This window comes from Heptranchias perlo, chromosome 4, assembly GCF_035084215.1.
Source record: "Heptranchias perlo isolate sHepPer1 chromosome 4, sHepPer1.hap1, whole genome shotgun sequence".
Classification (NCBI taxonomy): domain Eukaryota; kingdom Metazoa; phylum Chordata; class Chondrichthyes; order Hexanchiformes; family Hexanchidae; genus Heptranchias; species Heptranchias perlo.
In genome coordinates, this window is record NC_090328.1 from 89,549,247 (window position 1) to 89,569,155 (window position 19,909).

The 19,909-nt window shown below is 40.8% G+C and overlaps 1 protein-coding gene across 1 annotated transcript in view; it reads left to right on the top strand.

The window, feature by feature from the left end:
* Nucleotides 1–19,459, top strand: part of slc1a1 (solute carrier family 1 member 1) — a 50,601-nt gene extending 31,142 nt beyond the window's left edge. Inside the window, exons 6-13 of the mRNA XM_067982331.1 lie at nucleotides 2,407–2,449; nucleotides 3,683–3,778; nucleotides 9,812–9,996; nucleotides 10,773–10,880; nucleotides 12,843–12,965; nucleotides 13,906–14,100; nucleotides 15,097–15,231; nucleotides 19,201–19,459. Coding sequence (XP_067838432.1) covers nucleotides 2,407–2,449; nucleotides 3,683–3,778; nucleotides 9,812–9,996; nucleotides 10,773–10,880; nucleotides 12,843–12,965; nucleotides 13,906–14,100; nucleotides 15,097–15,231; nucleotides 19,201–19,447 — 1,132 coding nt within the window. The 3' untranslated portion in view covers nucleotides 19,448–19,459. The remainder of the gene's footprint in view (nucleotides 1–2,406; nucleotides 2,450–3,682; nucleotides 3,779–9,811; nucleotides 9,997–10,772; nucleotides 10,881–12,842; nucleotides 12,966–13,905; nucleotides 14,101–15,096; nucleotides 15,232–19,200) is intronic.
* The last annotated feature ends 450 nt before the right edge of the window (nucleotides 19,460–19,909 follow it).

Sequence of the window (19,909 nt, forward strand, 5' to 3'; positions counted from 1 at the left end):
AAACAGAACTGAAAGTGTGGGCTGGAGCAGAGCATACACTGTTAGTAAACAGGGTCTGACTACATTCACTGCTGTGAGGAGCAGAGTGTAGTGTCTAAAGATCAGAGGGTAGAAATTGTGTGATGTAAATCAAGCAATGATAGAAAAATATGACAGGGATGCCAGGAAATGGGGTTCAGGAGGAAAGTAATCAGAAAATTTGCACCTTGGCATTTTTGGCTCCATTAGCCTCTGATTCCCCCTCTCGGAGTGTCAGTGTGTTGCTTCATTGGGTGAGCACCCCTGTTCACAACATCACAAAATAATTACGGATGAGCAAGGTAATTCGACTCATCTTAATTCATCCATCCAGAATGACCCTAAAGTTCCCCCGATCGCAGCGTCATTCCTGGGTTCTCACCTCTATTACCCTACTGGAAGTAGGATCACTCTTTGTGTGAAGAAGGAACTTCCTGCTTTCAGTCCTAAATTTGACATTTGCCAATTTGAACCTTTGGCCCCTTGTTCTATACTGATGGTTTATGTAGAATAATTATCTGGATTTACCTTTTCCATTTCATTAACTATCTTACATACCACTTAATGATCACCTCTCAGATGCCTCTTTTATTGGCCAGAAAGCCCAGGTCTCTTCAATCTTTCCTCATAACTCAGGCTTCTAACACCAGAGTCTTATGGCTCTTCTTTGCACCGGCTCCAACATTTGAATGTCTCCCTTGTGTTTCAGTAACCAGAACTGGACCCAGTTTTTTCAAGGTGTGGTCTGACCAAACCACTGTACAGCTTGGTCATGAATTCTTCTGACTTGTATTCTAATGTTTTGGCTATATAGATCAACATTCTATCAGCTCTGATGATTGCTGCTGTACATTGGTTGGAATGTCGGGGTAGAAATTCAGGACCAGACTTGGCCAGACTGGGAGACCCGAGGCCCACTCGAAATTGGGCTTCAGGCCTCATCCAAATAATGTGAGCAAGCTGGCACCTGCATGCCCAGAGGCAGCCCACCAATTTCAGTCAACATATTTTGGCCCATTTGCCACTCTGGCAGCGGTCCTCAGGTGAGTACCAGGAGGGGGGGCCGAACAGAGCCTTCAGCAGCTGTCAGGCGTGGTCTGGAGCTGGGAGGAGCATCTCCTGGCTGCAAATGATTTTTTAAAAAGTAAGCTTTTCTTTTTGGTGGCTCGGCTGCATCCACACCTGGAGAACAGGGGAGGCCATAGCTAGTTGCCCTCAATAGTCCCTCACCTTTGTCTGTACCATTCTTTTTAAAGCTACAACCTTTTCCTTCAGCTTAGTGATCAAAAGACATTTTTTTCATTTCTTTGTCCATCTATTAATCTGTTTTTCTTATTTGTCAACATCCCACAGCAAACACACCTCATAGCCTCCATCTTAATTATTTTTCATGCTGAGCATTCCTTTTAATCTTACTTCTTTTATTGCCCCCTTTTGATTTAACTTCTTTTGGGAGCCTCCTATTTCTTTTACTTCTCCTGTTTGACCCCTTTTTTAATTTTACTTCATCTATTGTCTCCCTATTAAAGTTAATTCACACAAATAGTCCCTTATTGTGCTCTTTCAAAATTGTTAATAGTGTAAGATGTTCTTTTTTCATTTTGGCTTATCTCGGTGGCCTTCTTTAACTTTGGATTCTCATGCATGCTCCTGGTTCAATTCAGCTTTTACCAACTGTCCCCTCTGACTTAAAATTCTTTTGGGTGCTCTCTTTTAATAAATCCGGTGAGCAGAAGTGCCATCAAAAGCTTGTACTGCTACAAGCACGGATACCCGCCCCTGTTATTTAAATACCCAGAATTTGGGATGGGGTCATGGCCAGGTCAAAGTTTCGGGCGCAAGCTCCCCCCTGCCACATTTTCGTTTGTGCAAAAGTAGCGCCAGGATTTCTAGACTCGGGCCTCTCTCTGCTGTTGCCGTACGTAAGCTCGTTGAGTTCTTTATGTGTTTCATTTCTATAAATAAATCGAGTTTGTTAATTCAGAATCTGAGCCCAGTTCAAATGTGGTGTGTTGACGATAATATCTTCCAGAGTTACTTAGAAAAAAGCACGGTGTGGTGGGCACTGTCAACGTGGGATTTTCTGAATCCTAAAGGTCCAAGTCGTCTCCAGGAGCAGAAACTGAGTGGCTGCAGCTTCTGTTCATATGGCACATGAGGTCTGCTGACTGGAAATATAATGAGACAGTTGCAAGAAGAAACGACCCATTAAAATATCCTAGATTTACATTAAACTGATTACAGTCAGTTGCGAGTGGTACCAGACATTTATTCAGATCTTTTTGCAGAAGTTAATCAACACAGCATCAATTACTTTTGGTGGGTGTTTGTTTCACATATCCACTTCTCTGTGAACTACTCTTATAACCAATGTTTTTTTTCATACAGGAATGCATTCCCAGAAAACCTGGTACAGGCCAGTTTTCAGCAGGTAATTGCATTGCTATTCTCTCCATGTACTTGAAAACCATCAGATTCAGCCAGTTGCACAGCATTGGATTAATTCTACATTGCTTCAGTTTAAAATTGCTACCAGATAAATGATTGAAAAATCAAAAATTACTATAATGAAAATATTGCAAAAGAATGAATCCTAAAACATTGCCGTGACAGTTTGTAAATAAAACCATAAATAATATATTAAGAATGAAAGCCGAAGACTTCTGTATTAGCCAGATAACGCAGCTAACGCTACATTCACTTAAATAGCCCTTAAATAATGATACTTGCTGAGACAGTGTAAAATCATCTACAATACCAACTTCTTGCTGAGTGAAAATGCATCATTAGTACATAAATGAAATCAAGTGACAATAAACCTTTAACATTTTGTGCCTGTGTCTCCAGACCATCGGCAGGCACAAACCTTTTCCATTGACATAAAAGTGGTGCAAGCCAATGTAAGGACATTGTCCCAATATAATTGTAAAAATATTCCTTGATGTTTTCAAAATTTCCTAATTCAATGGAGACCTGTTATTTCAAGACTCTTTCCCACAAGGCCGTTCCAGTAGTGTTGCTGCAGCATGCCAATTGATTGCTTTTTTTCTTGGGTGGCTCTGGAGCTGGTCTCAGGTCAGCCAGGAAGCAGAGTCCCCATTAAATTGAATGCAACTGTTCTGTTCTCTTGAAAGAATTCTGTGCTGGGGAATGGAAGTCTTCTCATTTTAGGCTCCTATCTATCCCACAACAGGTATAGCACAGACAGATGCAGAGTAAAGCCCCCTGTACTCTCCCTTAACAATTTGCCTTGGCACCAATCTCCGAATAGCATCCCTACTATGAATCTCTGAGTGAGTTTGTCAACTATTATCAGTTTTGTGCTATTGGTGCATACTCACTTGGAACTGGATTGAGACTGTATCAACTCAATTCACACATGACCCTCAGAGCCAGCAGTTAGAGGAGACATTTATCCCAGCAGGCTGGGCTGGATTGAACTCTGATCCCAGAGGTGAAAGGTCGTACTTTCACTCCTCTACTTGACAGCAGTAGCCTTCCTTTTCCCTTAAAATATTTCATATTTGCTCAAGCTGCATTTGGGTGATTTTTAAAAAACTGAATTGAGGTGTTTTAATAGTTATTTACAGCTGTGTATAATATCACGGTCGATCCTAGTATAATGCAAAGCATGTTGCGAGTAACTTCTTTTTTCTTTTTTCAGTATAAAAGCAAACGACATGAAATTGAACCTGTAAACAATACCAGTATCACTGTTGGACCAACAGTTACTTTTGTTATGACAACACAAATGAATGAGGTAACATAACTTCCTTGCTATTCATTGGTATCACAATATTTGCCAAGTAATTTTTATGTAACACCATTTCAAGTTCAAAGTTTCTAAGTGTGCTTAGTCTGCGGGGAATTGGCGTAACACCACAGAGTGGAGGAACGCAGCTTCAATTCAGAAGCACCTCAGAGCACCAATACATAACACCACCAAGTGAAGGAACGCAGCTTCCACTGCTTTTCCCAGCAGCATCATTTATCCCAATTAAAGTGGGACAATTGAGAATTGTGGGTTAAGGAAGTGTGTGGTTTGGTAGGGCTGTAGAAGGAAAAATACAACACCAAGAACAAAAACTTGCATTTATTTAGCTTCTTTAACATAGTAAAATGGCCCAAGGCACTTCAAGGAACAAATATGATTTTCATACCCTCATTTTTAAAGATAAATAAGGATCATTAAAATCAGTTTCATATTGTCAATTTAAAACACTGGACTTCTTCTGAATTTTGTTTTTGGTGAGAAATATGGGGAGAAAATCAGTGGGGGGAAAACATTGGACCCCAAAAAATCTAGGTAAATTCAGAGAAAATCAGTAAAAGCTAGTTTTCATTTCGAACATTATTTGCTACAGTGTAAACAATATTAACTTTACAGGAGTAGCTAAAGAAGATCCAGGTCCTATTTAATAAAAAATCCAGATTGCACAGCCTTGATTTCATTTTCTGCTGAAAATTGGGCCCAGAGATGTGCACATTAGTGATGTCAACATGGCTACAACATGAAACCTGTGTGATGACATCATGGTGCGATGCATGTATATTTCCAGGCCTGATTTTTGGTAAGGAAACAACGGGAAATACCATTTTTTTCTCCAGTTCGAGAGGAAATTGTTTTGTTACTGATTCACCTCAAAAAAAATCCAGAAATTTATGGGTGAAAATGACTAAAAAACTGATTTTGATTACCCCTCAAAGTAAGTGAGTCAATGAATAAGATTTTTGTTAGATAATCTCAGTTATTCGCTTTAATGAATCCAGTGCTTTTCATTAAATACTACATTTATGGATCACTCATGCTACATTTGCTGGTGCACCAATGAGCAGTGCCACATAAAGGTAGGATGTGCCAACGTACTTTTGCAAATCCCCACAACATAACTTGGTGCATCAGCCGTATTGTCAGAAGGTGGTAAGCAGAAGCCTAGAAATTCTCTACTGAGAGGGAGGGATAATGGATGAGGGATAGATATTGTTCTCTGCAGCCGCAACCCGGAGTCCTGAAGGCTGTGTTGTCGGCCCGGTGCCAGGGTTAAGGATATCTCATCGCGGCTGGAAAAGAACATGGAGCATGAGGGGGAGGATCCAGTCGCTGTGGTCCATGTAGGAACCAACGACATAGGTAGAACTAGGAATGAGGTTCTGCTGAGGAAGTTTGAGGAGCTAGGGTCTAACTTAATAAGCAGAACCTTAAAGGTAATAATGTCTGGATTACTACCTGAGCCACGTGCAAATTGGCATAGGGACAAACAGATCGGAGACTTAAATGCATGGCTCAAAGAGTGGTGTGGGAGACAAGGGCTTCAATTCATGGGGCACTGTCACTAGTACTGGGGAAAGAGTTTTGTTGGGATGGGCTCCACTTAAACCGGGCTGGGACCAGTGTCCTGGCGAATTGAATAACTAGGGCTGAAGATAGGGCATTAAACTAAAAAGTGGGGAGGAGGGTTCACGTGAGGGAAATTTTAAATTCGAAAGAGAAAAGTCAAGGCATTAGAGCAGTGTTGTGATTCAGGTAAAGATAGGCAGAGTGTGACAGGAAGGGACAGAGAGTTTAACGATAAGAGTGCATCAACAAATAAGGTCAAATCAGGGAAAAATGATAAAAAGTTAAAATTAATGGTGCTTTATCTCAATGCACAAAGCATTCGTAACATGATAGATGAATTAATGACACAATTAGAGGTAAATGGGTTTGATCTAATAGCCAACACAGAGACGTGGGGATTGATTTTGCAATGGTGGTGGGTTGGCAGGGTGGGGGGTGAAGAAAACTTACCATTTCTGACGCAATCGCATGTTGATTACTGATGATTAACGTCCTCTCCAGGTTTCACGCCCGGCAGCCGATCTGATTGACAGGCTGGCTGCCATCAGGAGCTGCAACGCGAGTGACAGGGCGGAGGGAAAGGGACAGAGCAAGACGTCATCTGGCGCTGGAATGGAAGACCGGGGATGGGAGGGGAGAATGGAAGATCGGGGGGGAGAGGGAAAGGTCGGGGGAAAGGGAAAGATTGGGGAGGAGAGGGGAAGATCGGGTGTGACGAGGGGGACATTCGGAGGACATCGGGGGGGGCACAGAGGGGGAGATCGGAGAGGGAGACATCGGACATCAGAGTAGGGTGCAAAGGTAGGTTCATTTTGTGTTTTAACTTCCTTCTATGGTGTTTTATGTAATTTATTTAGTTTCTTTTTCCCTGATCCGGCCCTTCACGTCTGGTTTCACCAGACATGAATCAGAAGCGGTGGGAAAACCGCTCAGGTAAGTCAAAAATCATTACAATTACTTCATATGTCACAGGTAAAGTGCCTTAAGTACCTCAATGAGGTACATTTGGCTCTTTAATTGTCATCCCGTCGGCTTTAATTGCCGGTGGGACTTTCGTTTGCGGGTCGCCCACGCGCACACAGGTGGGTCCCTCGGAAACTGAAAAGTCGGCGGGTTGGAGCCAGCTTCCGAACCTAAACAGGATTTCCATGATTTTCAAAGCTGCCCCCAACGCACCCTCAATTGCCCCTAAAATTGAGCCCGTGGTTACAAGGTGCGCAAGGCTGGGAACTAAACATCCCAGGGTACTTAACATTTCAATAGGACAGACAAAATGGAAAAGGAGGGGGTGTAGCCCTAATAATAAAGGATGACATAAGGACAGTAGTGAGAAAGGATCTTTGCTCGGAAGATCAGGAAGTAGAATCAGTTTGGGTGGAGATAAGAAATAAGAAGGGGCAGAAAACATTGGTGGACAGAATATTAATCAAGAAATAATAGGAGCTTGTAACAAAGGTAATGCAATAATCATGGGGGACTTTAATCTTCATATAAACTGGGCAAATCAAATTGGCAAAGATAGTTTGGAGGATTAATATTGGTAAAGAAAAGGAACTGGAGAAATTAATGGGACTGAAAGCTAACAAACCTCCTGGATCTGATGGGCTGCATCCAAGGGTTCTAAAAGAGGTGGCTGCAGAGATAGTGGATGCATTGATTGTGATTTTCCAAAATTCCCTAGATTCCAGAATGGTCCCAATGGATTGCAAACTTAACACCGCTATTCAAGAAAGGAGGAAGAGAGAAAATAGCGAACTACAGGCCAGTTAGCCTGACATCAGTCGTCCGGAAAATGCTGGAATCCATTATTAAGGAAGTGGTAACAGGGGACTTAGACAATCATAATATGATTAGGCAGAGTCAACATGGTTTTATGAAAGTGAAATCGTGTTTGACAAATCTATTAGAGTTTTTTGAAGATGTAACTAGCAGGGTAGATAAAGGGGAACCAGTGGATGTAGTATATTTGGATTTTCAAAAGGCATTCGATAAGGTGCCACACAAAAGGTTGTTACACAAGATAAGGGGTCTTGGGGTCAGGGGTAATATATTAGCATGGATAGAGGATCGGTTAATGGACAGAAAACAGAGAGTAGGAATAAAGGGTTCATTTCCAGGTTGGCAGGCTGTAACTGGTGGGGTGTCGCAAGGATCAGTGCTTGGGCCCCAGCTATTTACAATCTATAATTAATGAATAGTCGAAAGGTCCGAGTGTAACGTATCCAAGTTTGCTGACGAAACAAAGCTAGGTGGGAAAGTAAGCTGTGAGGAGGACACAAAGAGTCAGCAAATGGATATAGACAGTTAAGTGAGTGGGCAAGAAGGTGGCAGATCGAGTATAATGTGGGGAAATGTAAGGTTATTCACTTTGGTAGGAAGAATAGAAAAACATAATATATTTTAAATGGTGAGACACTATTAAATGTTGGTGTTCAGAGAGATTTGGATGTGCTTGTCCACGAAACACAAAATATTAACATGCAGGTGCAGCAAGCAATTAGGAAGGCAAATGGTATTTTGGCCTTTATTGCAAGGGGGTTGGAGTATAAGAGTAAGGAAGTCTTACTACAATTGTACAGGACTTTGTTGAGAGCACACCTGGAGTACTGTGTACAGTTTTGGTGTCCTTACCTAAGGAAGGATATACTTGCCTTAGAGGCGGTGCAACAAAGGTTCACTGGATTGATTCCTGCGATGAGAGGGTTGTCCTATGAGGAGAGATTGAGTAGAATGGGCCTATATTCTCTGGAGTTTAGAAGAATGAGAGGTGATCTCATTGAAAGGTATAAAATTCTTAGAGGGCTTGACAGGGTAAATGCTGAGAGACTGTTTCACCTGTCTGGAGAGTCTAGAACCAGGAGGCATAGTCTCAGGATAGGGAGTGGGCATTTTAGGACTGAGATGAGGGTGGTGAATCTTTGGAATTCAATACCCCAGAGGGCTGTGGACGCTCGGTCGTTGAGTATATTCAAGACTGAGATCGATAAATTTTTGGACTCTAAGGGAATCAAGGGATATGGGGATCGGGCGGGAAAGTGGAGTTGAGGTAGAAGATCAGCTGTGATCTTATTGAATGTCAGAGCAGGCTCGAGGGGCCTAATGGCCTACTCCACTCCTATTTCTTATATTCTTATGTTCTTTTGGGCCTCCTTTGACTGGATGAAGAGTGCTATTGGCAGAAGCCTCAGGGCTACCTCAGTGCTAGTCTCCCACACACACACACACACACACACACACACACACAAAGATACAAACACCTTCCTCCGTTGGCTACACAACAGGAGTCTTACGGCTTTCTAATAAGTGAGATTGAAAAAAATGCTGAATTCTAGAAAGTGAATAGCTCCACATCTTCCATAATTAAAAATATAAAGAAAAAATGAATCCTTTCTCAAGGTATCTGAGCAAAACATAAGCGAGGAAAGAAAGGGAAGGTGTATGTCCTTTAAACCGATGTCACTTTTTTTTATTGTAAACAATTTTACAACACCAAGTTATAGTCCAGCAATTTTATTTTAAATTCACAAGCTTTCGGAGGCTTCCTCCTTCCTCACTTTTTTTTATAGTAGCCTCTTAAAGTTAAGAGCTGGTGCTAGGGAAAAACCCAACTCTTTTGATAACACTTGTGGAAAAAGAAAACATAAATATAATGCGGAGACACAATAGAGTTTGGTCCCATAGTATTGGGCCTTCCTGGAGTGACTACAGTGACTATAGCACCTCCCACTTGCCTGATCCTCCACATTCCACTCCACTCCAGGGATTTTGGCAACATAAATGTGTAATTTATAAATATCAGTCAATTTTGCTGCAAACTGCCAAATAAATTCTATCCCAACAGCCTCTCCAATGATGGCTTCTCCACCATGTAAGGACACCACTCATACCACTTTCACTCAATTATCTCTTTGGCAAAAATAATGGGATTAGCATTAGCCTGTTAATTGGCACACCAAAGATGTTAATTCTCAGACGGCTACCTCTCCTATGTAGTAGGTACTGAGTCATACAAAGTAGGAAGATCCCAGGTTTGATGCCTGACCTCACCTGGTGTGCACTGCAATTGGCTTCAGTGTCCTTGAGTTAGAGAGGGGGGAGATCAGTCCCAGAGTTCAATCTTGCTGATAGTTATTCAACGGCTCCCGCTGAAAAGTACACCAACACTTTTTATCGAATCTTGAATACATTGCTATGATTTCCCGTGAACGCAATGTATAAAAAAAATTGTGCAGCTGTAGGGTCTTTCTGGGTATGGATCTGTGTGCATGATCCCTTTTTATTTTTTATCATATAAAAATAACATTTGTGAGCCCTGGCAGTCTGGTGCATATCCATCGGTGAGTTACGAAATACAGTGACAATTTGTTGATTAATTGAAAACAAATCATATACAAATAACAAAGCTATAAATTAGGCGACAATTCTTATTTTTAAACTGTTCAAAAATCTTCATAGAATAAAACCAAGGACTACAAAGTGATTGGTGCATACTCTGATGGAATCAATGTACTGGGCCTCATTGTCTTCTGCCTAGTGTTTGGGATTGTCATAGGACAGATGGGCGAAAAGGGCAAAATTCTGCTCGACTTCTTTGATGCATTGAATGAAGCCACCATGAAAATAGTACAGATCATCATGTGGTGAGTAGGATGTTGCACTAAAATTATATTCTGCATTATATCAACACCATACTTCTGCTAACTGAGAGAGGCATTGACACCATTTGTTGATTGGCTTTCCCTCTTGTCAGTAACAGCAACTGTAAACCACTATCATGTCTCTAATTCCATCTTCCCCTTCATGCCAGAAGCAGCTGTAGCAAGAAAGGGATGGACTGGTCTACATGAGCAAGGGTAATAACTCTCATTGTCACCTATGACCAGATTTCTCTTTTGATGGTTGTTTCCACTGTTGCTAGAGACACAACCAGTTAAAAGCTACATTTACCCCCATTATAGTCCCTGGGATCAAGTTCCTGGGTGTCTTTCCACCTTTCAACAGCCAAAGGGCCCTGTCAACTATATTTTGGGAGCAGGATTAGTAAAGTATTACAAGCCAAATAAAAAGCCACTTATCCTTTGGATCCAACACTTCAGCCATTGAAGTTTGGTGCCAGTGAAGAAAATTGGCTACTATAGTGTATAAAGTCCATATATTTGAATGAGCTTTTACCATCATAAAGGGGAATTTACATAATCCCCAGTAACAAACTGTAATACTATTACACCTGCTATTAAACCTGTTACTGCAATTTATAACTTTCCTGCTTCAGTAGTCCTATTTATTTGAGCTGCAAATAAAATAAAAATAACTATTATTTCTGAAATAATATAATAGCATGTCAGAAATGTAAATGTACCAAGATTCAATTGAAATTTCTTTCCCTAATATAACCACTTGTCAATGTTTTTTTTAGGTACATGCCAATTGGTATATTATTCCTCATTGCTGCAAAAGTAATGGAAGTGGATGATTGGGAAATTTTCCATCGACTTGGACTGTATATGGCTACAGTGCTGAGTGGGTATGTGTCACAGTTCTTTCATATGCTTTTAGGAATTACTGAACCAAATATTGAATAGTAGCTAAAACAATTATCATTTAAAGTAAGAGGTTATTGGGTTATTTCAGAGAAAATATGTGGACTAAGCCTGTTTTATGGAGTTATGTATTAGAACTGGATTGAAAATTTTCAGTGATGGCACAGGATTGAATCTTGCATGATTGGGCGGTTCTGCACGTTAATAACCTGCCCTATTATCTCTAAGGCCTGTGTTAAATCTACTGCAAATAGATAGAACAATAGATGTTGAGGTCTCTATTAAATGGGCAGAAGTAATCTTACTACAGATTCCACTGGATAAGAATTCAGAGATTAAAACAGCCTTCAAATTCATCATTAATTCAAATCAGTTTGGGTATCTCACTCTATAAAACCATGACTTGAGGACTGACAGTATGAGACAGTGGGTAATCTCATATTAGTGAGAGTGCTCTTTTGGGAGAAGGATTGAGATGTATTGTAATGTACATTGCGTATGTGCCGGGGGGTCGGGGGTGGGGGTGGGGGGGCGGGTGGGGAGCATAAGGGTTTAAAAGGTGTTCCATCCTCTGGTACTATTATTCTTTGCCATGCTGACCAAATGCATAGAAAATCTTTTAGTGAAAAAGAATTAAATGTTGACTACAACAACACCAACTTGCATTTATAAAGCGCCTTTAACATAGTAAAATATCCCAAAGTGCTTCACAGGAGTGTACCTCATTTTAGTTCAATGATGTTCACAACATGAGCTGAGGATCATCTTGGCTCTGAGGACCACTACTGTTCTATGTATCACTGGATCTCCATCCATAGCTTGGAGACTCTATGATGTTGGCTGGACCAGGGGTGTATATAATAGAGACAGAGAGCAAGAGAATGATAGATATTGGGATTATACTATTGAGGCCCTCAACAAAGAGTAACCATGTGGTGTTTGACATAAATGATGCCATGTAGAATGATTCTATATTGGATTTTATTAGTCTTTATTGGATACAATGTAACTTGAGAGTTAGCAAGCTAAATATAACACCTGATTCATTTCAACTTTAAATGAAAAGAAATATATAGTGCAGGCCTTCAGAATCCAGACCATGCCGATAGATTTTCATCAAGCAATAGCTTGGGATAATTTAATAGAATAGAATCATAGAATCTTGCAGCACAGAAGAAGGCCATTTGGCCCATCGTGCCTGTGCTGGCTCTTTGATAGAGCTAACTATTAATCTCAATCTTTTCCTATAGACCTACAAATTTTTCCTGTAATAACTGTATTCTTTCATTTCGGATATCATTCTGGTAAATCTGCATTGTACATTTGCCATGGCACCAAGATTCTTCCTATAATAGGGCATCTAAATCTACACATACTATCTGTGGACTAATCAATGCCTTATATTGATTTCCAATTACCTCATTGATTTTGTATTCAATGCCCTTGTATATAAAATACATATATGCTTTTTAATGGCTATTTTCACCTGCAATCCTGATTTTAAAGATCTGGCATTTGTGCCCCTACATATCTCTTTACTCCATTCCATTGAAGTTTTTACTGCTTACCGTATCTTTTCCATTAGTCTATTCTATTCTTTTTTACAAAATGCATTGCTTCATTACTGTGTACGTAAATATGGTACGGTAGTGAACAATTTATTTGAAAAGGTACTTTTGGAAATATTACAGGAAATATTGTTAATAAAACTCATAGTGAACGATCCATTCAACCATCAGGAATATTAAATTAGAAGGGTTAATCATCAACACATATATTTTTCAAAACCTTCATATTTCCTCCATTCTACACAATGCTCTTTTCCTTTATCCCTTCAGTCCGTCCTTGCCCGGCACCCCCCCACCCCCTGACCAGTACGACAAGTCGGCAACATTAATTATATATGCAATAAATATACATTTTGGTGTTTTAATTTTCTTTTGCAGATTAGCCATCCATGGTATTATTATTCTACCCATGATTTACTTTATCGTGGTACGGAAAAACCCTTTCATATTCGTTGGAGGAATGGCTGAGGCTTTACTGACATCTGTCATGATTTCATCCAGGTAACAGGACAGATTTTAGTAATGAAATACAATCCTATAAGCAGCATGAACACTTCTTGGATGGGAATTAAGAGTGACTGCACATAAGAAATAATCTATCCTCATTAATCATTTATTCTACAACTGAATGTAATTAAAGAGGCTTATCCATTAGAATTCCATTAAAACTCAAAACACTGAAGTCCCTGAAGATTTATTGAGTTAATGCAATTTATAGTCTGTTACTGAACCATCAGGTAGGCTGCATGCTGATTTAGCAGCTCTCAGCTGGGGCAATAGTAAGGGTGCTGTAATTGTCTTCAGCATCCTTGGACCAGGAAGGGGGATAATCATCCAAGGTTCTTGCTCCTGCTTGCTATCCAGAGATCCCTGTTGGAAAGTGCAAGTGGATCAATGTTGGGCAAGGACAGGATCAGGCTGGGTGGCGATGTCCTTTGCTGTTGAACAGGTTGCCGATGCTCCCTGTCTATACATTCACTGTATCTTCCAATATGTGAGGAATGACCGCTTGGGTGAGGTACCAGAGGGCTGCTGGAGCCTTTAGAATTATACACTGGCATGAGTCAGTACCTTCCCTAAGGAGCTAGTATATACTGAATCTTTTGCAAAAATGACTGTTGTGAACTTTCTCTGGAGTAATCCTTATTTCCCATCATAGTGGTGCTATAGTGATTATTTAAATGAAAGATAAAACCAATAAGGCAAATATGCCTCAGAATTGTAGTGGCCTACAGTTGTTTGCGTGTATATGGAGAAAGGGAAAGATGGATTTGTGATAAAGGGGGAGCAGAACAGGAGGTGAGAGGTACTCCTGTTTGACTTAGCTCATTGAAGTCACAAAACAGATACTTCCAAAAGAGCAGAGGATTATGCGAAGATGTGAAAATGCTTGTTTTAAACAGAATTTTGATCTGGCAATAATGCTCATTCTTATATGCAGCTCGGCAACTCTTCCAGTGACATTCCGATGTGCTGAGGAAAAAAACAAAGTGGACAAAAGGATCACTAGATTCGTGTTGCCAGTGGGTGCCACAATAAACATGGATGGAACAGCTCTATATGAAGCAGTTGCCGCCATATTTATTGCTCAGCTTAATGATTATCCATTGGATGCAGGACAGATAGTCACTATCAGGTGAGACCTCCATCTCTGGCTTCAATCAAATTGGAAGGATTTTTGTTGCATTTTTTTGAAGGTGGAGGTGGCATCAAAATTACAATATTGATCCATTGCCCCCATTTTTATTATTATTTTCTATGCAAGTGCACTTGAAGAAATTGTGGTAGAGTTACAATTTTTCTAGTGAATAGTGCTGAATATATGCACCAATCATAAGGGGACACTGCACCAACTCTTCTTCGCATTCCAATCACGGACTCACCTGTTTCTGCTGCCCTTATAAGCGAAACTAACAGCGTTCTGCAATAGTAGAATAGTAACAATTGCTATTCTTTTCTGCTTTCATGTGTAAAAATGGTGTCAGGGTCCTATTGACATTGTAGGATCACGATTTCCATCCTTTAAAGAGGCTCCAGGTAAGCACCTGGGTCACCCAAAATGGCAGCAGGCAGGATCCGAGTGGGAATGGGCCAGTAAGTGCAGCACTGTGATTTCAGAGCCGCTCCCCTCTCATTCCCGCTGATCCGAGTGAGTTCAAATCAGCCTTATGATGTCACAGTTCCTATGTGAAAGTTTGCCTAATTCCATGGTTCTCATATAAGTAATAAAATATTGCAAGTAATGTTATCTATCCTTAAATACAAAAAAATTGAAATTCCAAATAATGGACTCTTCACCTGATGTTCACAAGTTCACACTTCCTGTGGCATTCGGAACAGGAATCCTGGACAACCTATTTCTCCTCATTATTCCAAAAACACTCAGGCCAACTGTAGCACTCCCAACTTGTCCTAGCTGATTGAACCTGGGATGTTCCTGTTCTGTATGGCTCTATGTCATACCAGACAGTATAATTATCCACTGAGCTCTTGGGGGTAGAAGTGCTAGACTTGGACAAGCTTTGACAGGACTTTAGAATTGTTCTTTCAGAAGTAAAACCAGCAAATGATGTAGAATATGATCACAATGTTTTTTGATTGGACTTTTAAATGTGTGTCTATTTATTTCTAGCATTACAGCAACAGCAGCTAGTATTGGAGCAGCTGGAGTTCCTCAGGCTGGAATGGTCACCATGGTGATTGTTCTTACTGCAGTTGGATTACCTGCTAATGACGTCACTCTGATCATTGCCGTAGACTGGCTTCTGTAAGTATCCATGGAGGAATAATTCCTTCTCATAGGAAAAAATATATGGTTTTATTTATAATTCTGGAATAGAAAAGTGAATTGTATTCAATGGTCAAGATGCAAGTTATTTATAGAACCATTTTACTGTATTTATTTTGTGTAATAAAAGCTCTAGAGTATGCAGGTCAAGAACCACATCATTCATAGGATGGCAGCGTGTCTGTGGGACCAGCATCTATATCCAATGAGAGGATTCTGGGGGATTGTTATGAGGGAATCTCTAATATCAGCTAGGCTGCAGTATGGACATGCATTTTTCAGGTGGCACACTTTACAGAAGAGAATCATCACAGAAAAGTGGCAGCAAGGTAGGGTCATCCAGTTATACAAGGTTGCTGGCTCACCCAAGGTCCAGGATGCAATCGATGGTGCCCACGTTGCCTTGCAAGCTCCCACAGAACACCCCCTCAACTACTTCAAAAAGAAGGGCTTCCACTTCCTCAGTGTACATATTGTGTGTACCAACGTGCAAAGGGACCTACATGTCAATGTGAAATATGCCCGAAGTGATCACAATGCATTCATCCTTCAAAATTTGGCCCTCCCTGACTACTCCAGGAAGGACAATCATGTCAACAGATGACTTCTGGATGACAAAGCCTACCACTGCTCCCATGGTTAATGACTAAGAATTGCTCGAACAGCAGCAGAGGAGGGCTACAGCAAGATGTATCCTCTACTAGATTGGTCATTGAGAGGACCATCAGGATCTTAAAATTATGCTTTTGCTCCCTAGACAGGTCAGGAGGGGCTCTGCAGTATCATGCAAATTTGTAGCCTGCTGTGCCTTTCACAACTGCACCATTCACAAAGGTCTAGAGTTTGATACTGCTGAGGAGGAGGCCCTAGATTTGTTAGAAGCAGAATTAATGGAGGAGAATGTCACAATGACCTGCACTCAGAATCTTCAGTGACTGCTGCACGGGGCATTAGAGCACATCTCATTACTGAACTCTTCCTTTCTGCATAATATTGTCTACCTTTGACATAAGAGTCTTATCTTCTTCTCCTCACTTCCAAATAAAGGAACATTCCCTCAATCCACTACCCCTCTTACAACATGACAACACAATAGCCCTCTATATGAGCGTGCCAATAATCACTACCTGATTTAATAAGTCAGCACCAAATAAATGCACCTTTTTCCTGTATGACTCTAACTACCATGAATAACAAAGCCTGATGTCAGTGCACATTCTATTTTATTACAAGAAAGTCCGAAGTGAACACAAGCCTACCTATTCTTTCCTACCACTGTGCTTCCCCCGGATAGCTATACGTGCCTTTCTTTCATTTATTCTAGTACTTTTCCTAGGTGTAGTCTGAGGGCCAGCCTGAGCGATGGTTGGCTGCTCGTGCTCTACAAAAAACTCATGGGACTTAGGTGGCCTTCTTCTCATGGCAGTTAGTTCCTGGCTGCATATCCGGAGCTTGTTCCTGGATAGCTTGATGTCACCTGTTAGGTTGCACTGATGCGGTGTCCTGAGGGAAGCTCCATTGATGTCTGCAAAAAGCTTTCCTGATTTTGCCTCAAATGAGAGCTGTAAACACAAGAGTCACACCTGCCATTTGCTGCACATCCTTGGAGCGTGAGCTCAGCACCTGCACTTAGGTATGATGTTCCAGAACATTCATCTTTACAGACAAGTACCCAGGAGCTTTGGGTCCCATGACTCCAAAGCCATATACAGCTTTCTTCTTGGCTTCCACTGGGAATATGGCACATCCTCACCCAGTTCTCATTCTTTTGGCTCCCTCATGCTCTGAGAATCACCTTGTGCCACATCCTCACTAACACTATCTAATTGTCCCTGGGTTAAAATATCTGAGCTGGTGTCTGGCAGTGAGAAACAAGTGATGTAGGTGACATTGAGGCATTTGGGGCAGAGAAACATGGGGCAGCTTATACTCCAGAGTCTCCTGTATGTCTTGGTCCTCATCATCCTGTTCTCCCTCATCTTCATTGTCATAGTAAATGATGAAAAAATTTATGCCCTGCTGCTCCTCTTCACAATGCCTGTTAACCAGAATGAATTGTGATGGGTAAGATGTACAACTGTTACTTTTAGAGTGGGCTGTTACCGAGCATAGCCATGGAAAAAAAGGGAGAGTGGCCAGTGTGTTACTTTGCCTGCCCTGGACAGGCCACTGTATTTTTTGCAACACTGGTTTGTAGTCCTGGGGAGAGAGGGTGACACTCAATGCGGTTCCACCTCCCTCCACGTGGTACGAGTGACATTTTTGACAGATTTTCTGCACAAACACCCAGCAGTCTGTGTCTCCTGAGCTTAGTTTCATTGAGAAGGGTGGGCAGGTCCCTGAAATTGTGACATCTTCTTTGCCTCTGTGCTGTGCCCTGGTCCCTTGTCTGGCTGCCTGTGCCAGCTGCTCCTGTGTTAAATATTCTTGAAAAGTGACACAAGACCAGTAATGAGGCACCCAGTTAAGCTAGCAGTCAACTGAGTGAATCAAGTAATGTTCCTTACTTACCTGCTGCTCTCCTAGTCCTGCTTCTACAATCTTCAGCCAGAACTGGCTTTCTAAAGGCTGCATGCTAATTTCCAACACCCCAAAAGACTACTCCCATTTTATATGGGTTTTACACCAATCAGTACTCCAATGTATATGCCAATGAGCTGACAAGCAAATTCTCATGTAAATACCTGTACAGACCAACAACAGGCACAACACTTTTACCATTAGCACAAAAGTGCTGCGACTCACCATGTGGAAATTCTAGGCAACAGACAACGGTATTATAGACCACTGCATATCAACACAATACAATATTTTAGGGTTTTACTTCCATATATATGGGATATATGATATTGCCTTCATGTTAGATTTAGTTTATAAGGGGTTAACTTCCAGGGAAATATAGCATTTTAGGCTCACATTAACTAGCAGACATGAAACTAAGCACGTGGCCTTGGTATTTGAGAATATTAATTAATTAACATGGGGATCATTGTGTATAATCTTAAGTATTTCATGTCATTGTGATGGAATGTTTTTTCTATGACACCTAAACAACCAGGCATTGGTTCATTCATTGCAACCAGCAGGGGGTTTAGCTAAGACATTTGGCTAGCCACATGAAAGAAGAGGCCTTTTAATTAGAGGTAACTTTGTTTGATAGCTCGGTGGGCTAATCCCTGCCCCCCCCCCCACCCCCCATGGACTTCATTCTTAAGGGGATATCTTTTTCTCTATCCCTGCCTCTCAGACAGATTGGATGCACAAACCCGTGCAGCTTGAAACCAAAAATACAGTGCTAGTTAATTTAGGATTAGTTAGCTTCAAAGTTGCCTTTTGACCAGAGTGTCAGTAAAGTTTACGTTTTTGTTATTTTCATGGGACAAAGAGAAAATGAATGGATCTCACTGTGAAAACTGTATTCTGTTTATTCATGAATTTTATGTAAAATAAACAAATTTGCTGGTTTACAATCATGTCTCATCCCGTTATGTCTCTTTCGTAAAGATAGCTGAATGTGCATGGTGGCATGTGGAAAATTACAGTAGCAGAATGCACAAGTGTTCTATTTTATGACCTCCGGGTCACACGATTGTCTAACTAGATATTGGGCAGTACAAAGGTACACTCAGGATCATTGGAGACATGACGTCCATTTACATTAGTGACTGGTGATGCTGAAACTGAGCGAATGGCAACACAAAAGCCAAATATTTGTAACAATCACTGGATGCCAAAAATTGCTTTTGAAATTGATAACATAAACTAAATAGAGAAAATTATATTTCAGAGCACTTTACTGTCTGTTATTACAAAAGTGTGTCAAAAATCATGGATGTCCAGACTACTTCAGGATTCAGATAGAATGGTCAGAAAATAGTCTTTCTCACTTTGCACAGATACTCATTCTGTCTGCTCTTGATCCATTACCTCTCATATTTGCTTCCTCAGGGATCGGTTTCGGACAATGGTGAATGTACTTGGAGATTCATTTGGAGCTGGAATTGTGGAGAAGCTGTCCAGAAAAGAACTGCAGCAGATGGACCTCACAAGTGGCATCGATATAGTGAATCCATTTGCCTTGGAAACAGCTGCATCCGAAAAGGAGGAAATGAAGAAAAAGGAAGCGTATGTCAATGGGGCATTTGATGTGGATAAATCAGACTCTGTAGCTGTCACAGAAACGTCACAATTTTGATTAACAATGAGTCAAGAATGACTATTTGTGATTATGATATACACAGGATTACCTTGGCAAAGCTGTGAATCTGAATCAATTCATAAATTTAATCTCACCAATAATGAGTACCTTAAAATAAGCTATTGAAAATATAATATACACTGGCCATTGAACGCCCTGATAATCAACTGCAAATTATTCCTCCATCAGCTTGCAATCAAGATATGTTAATACTCCAGTCTGAATTAGGAAGTGAGATAGAGCAGGCTGGCAATCATGCAAGACAGCTGTTGTTGGAACTAAAACAGAGCCAATGCTGAATAATCTGCCCTCCATAAAACTAAAACAGTATGTTCTATAAAAACAAATATTAGATGCCAAGAATTAATACTGGGCAGTAATCCTAACTCTTGATTCAGATAATGATTCTTAAGTGTGTGCTTAAGCTTATAATATTATCTCAACCCTCAATTAGTCTGC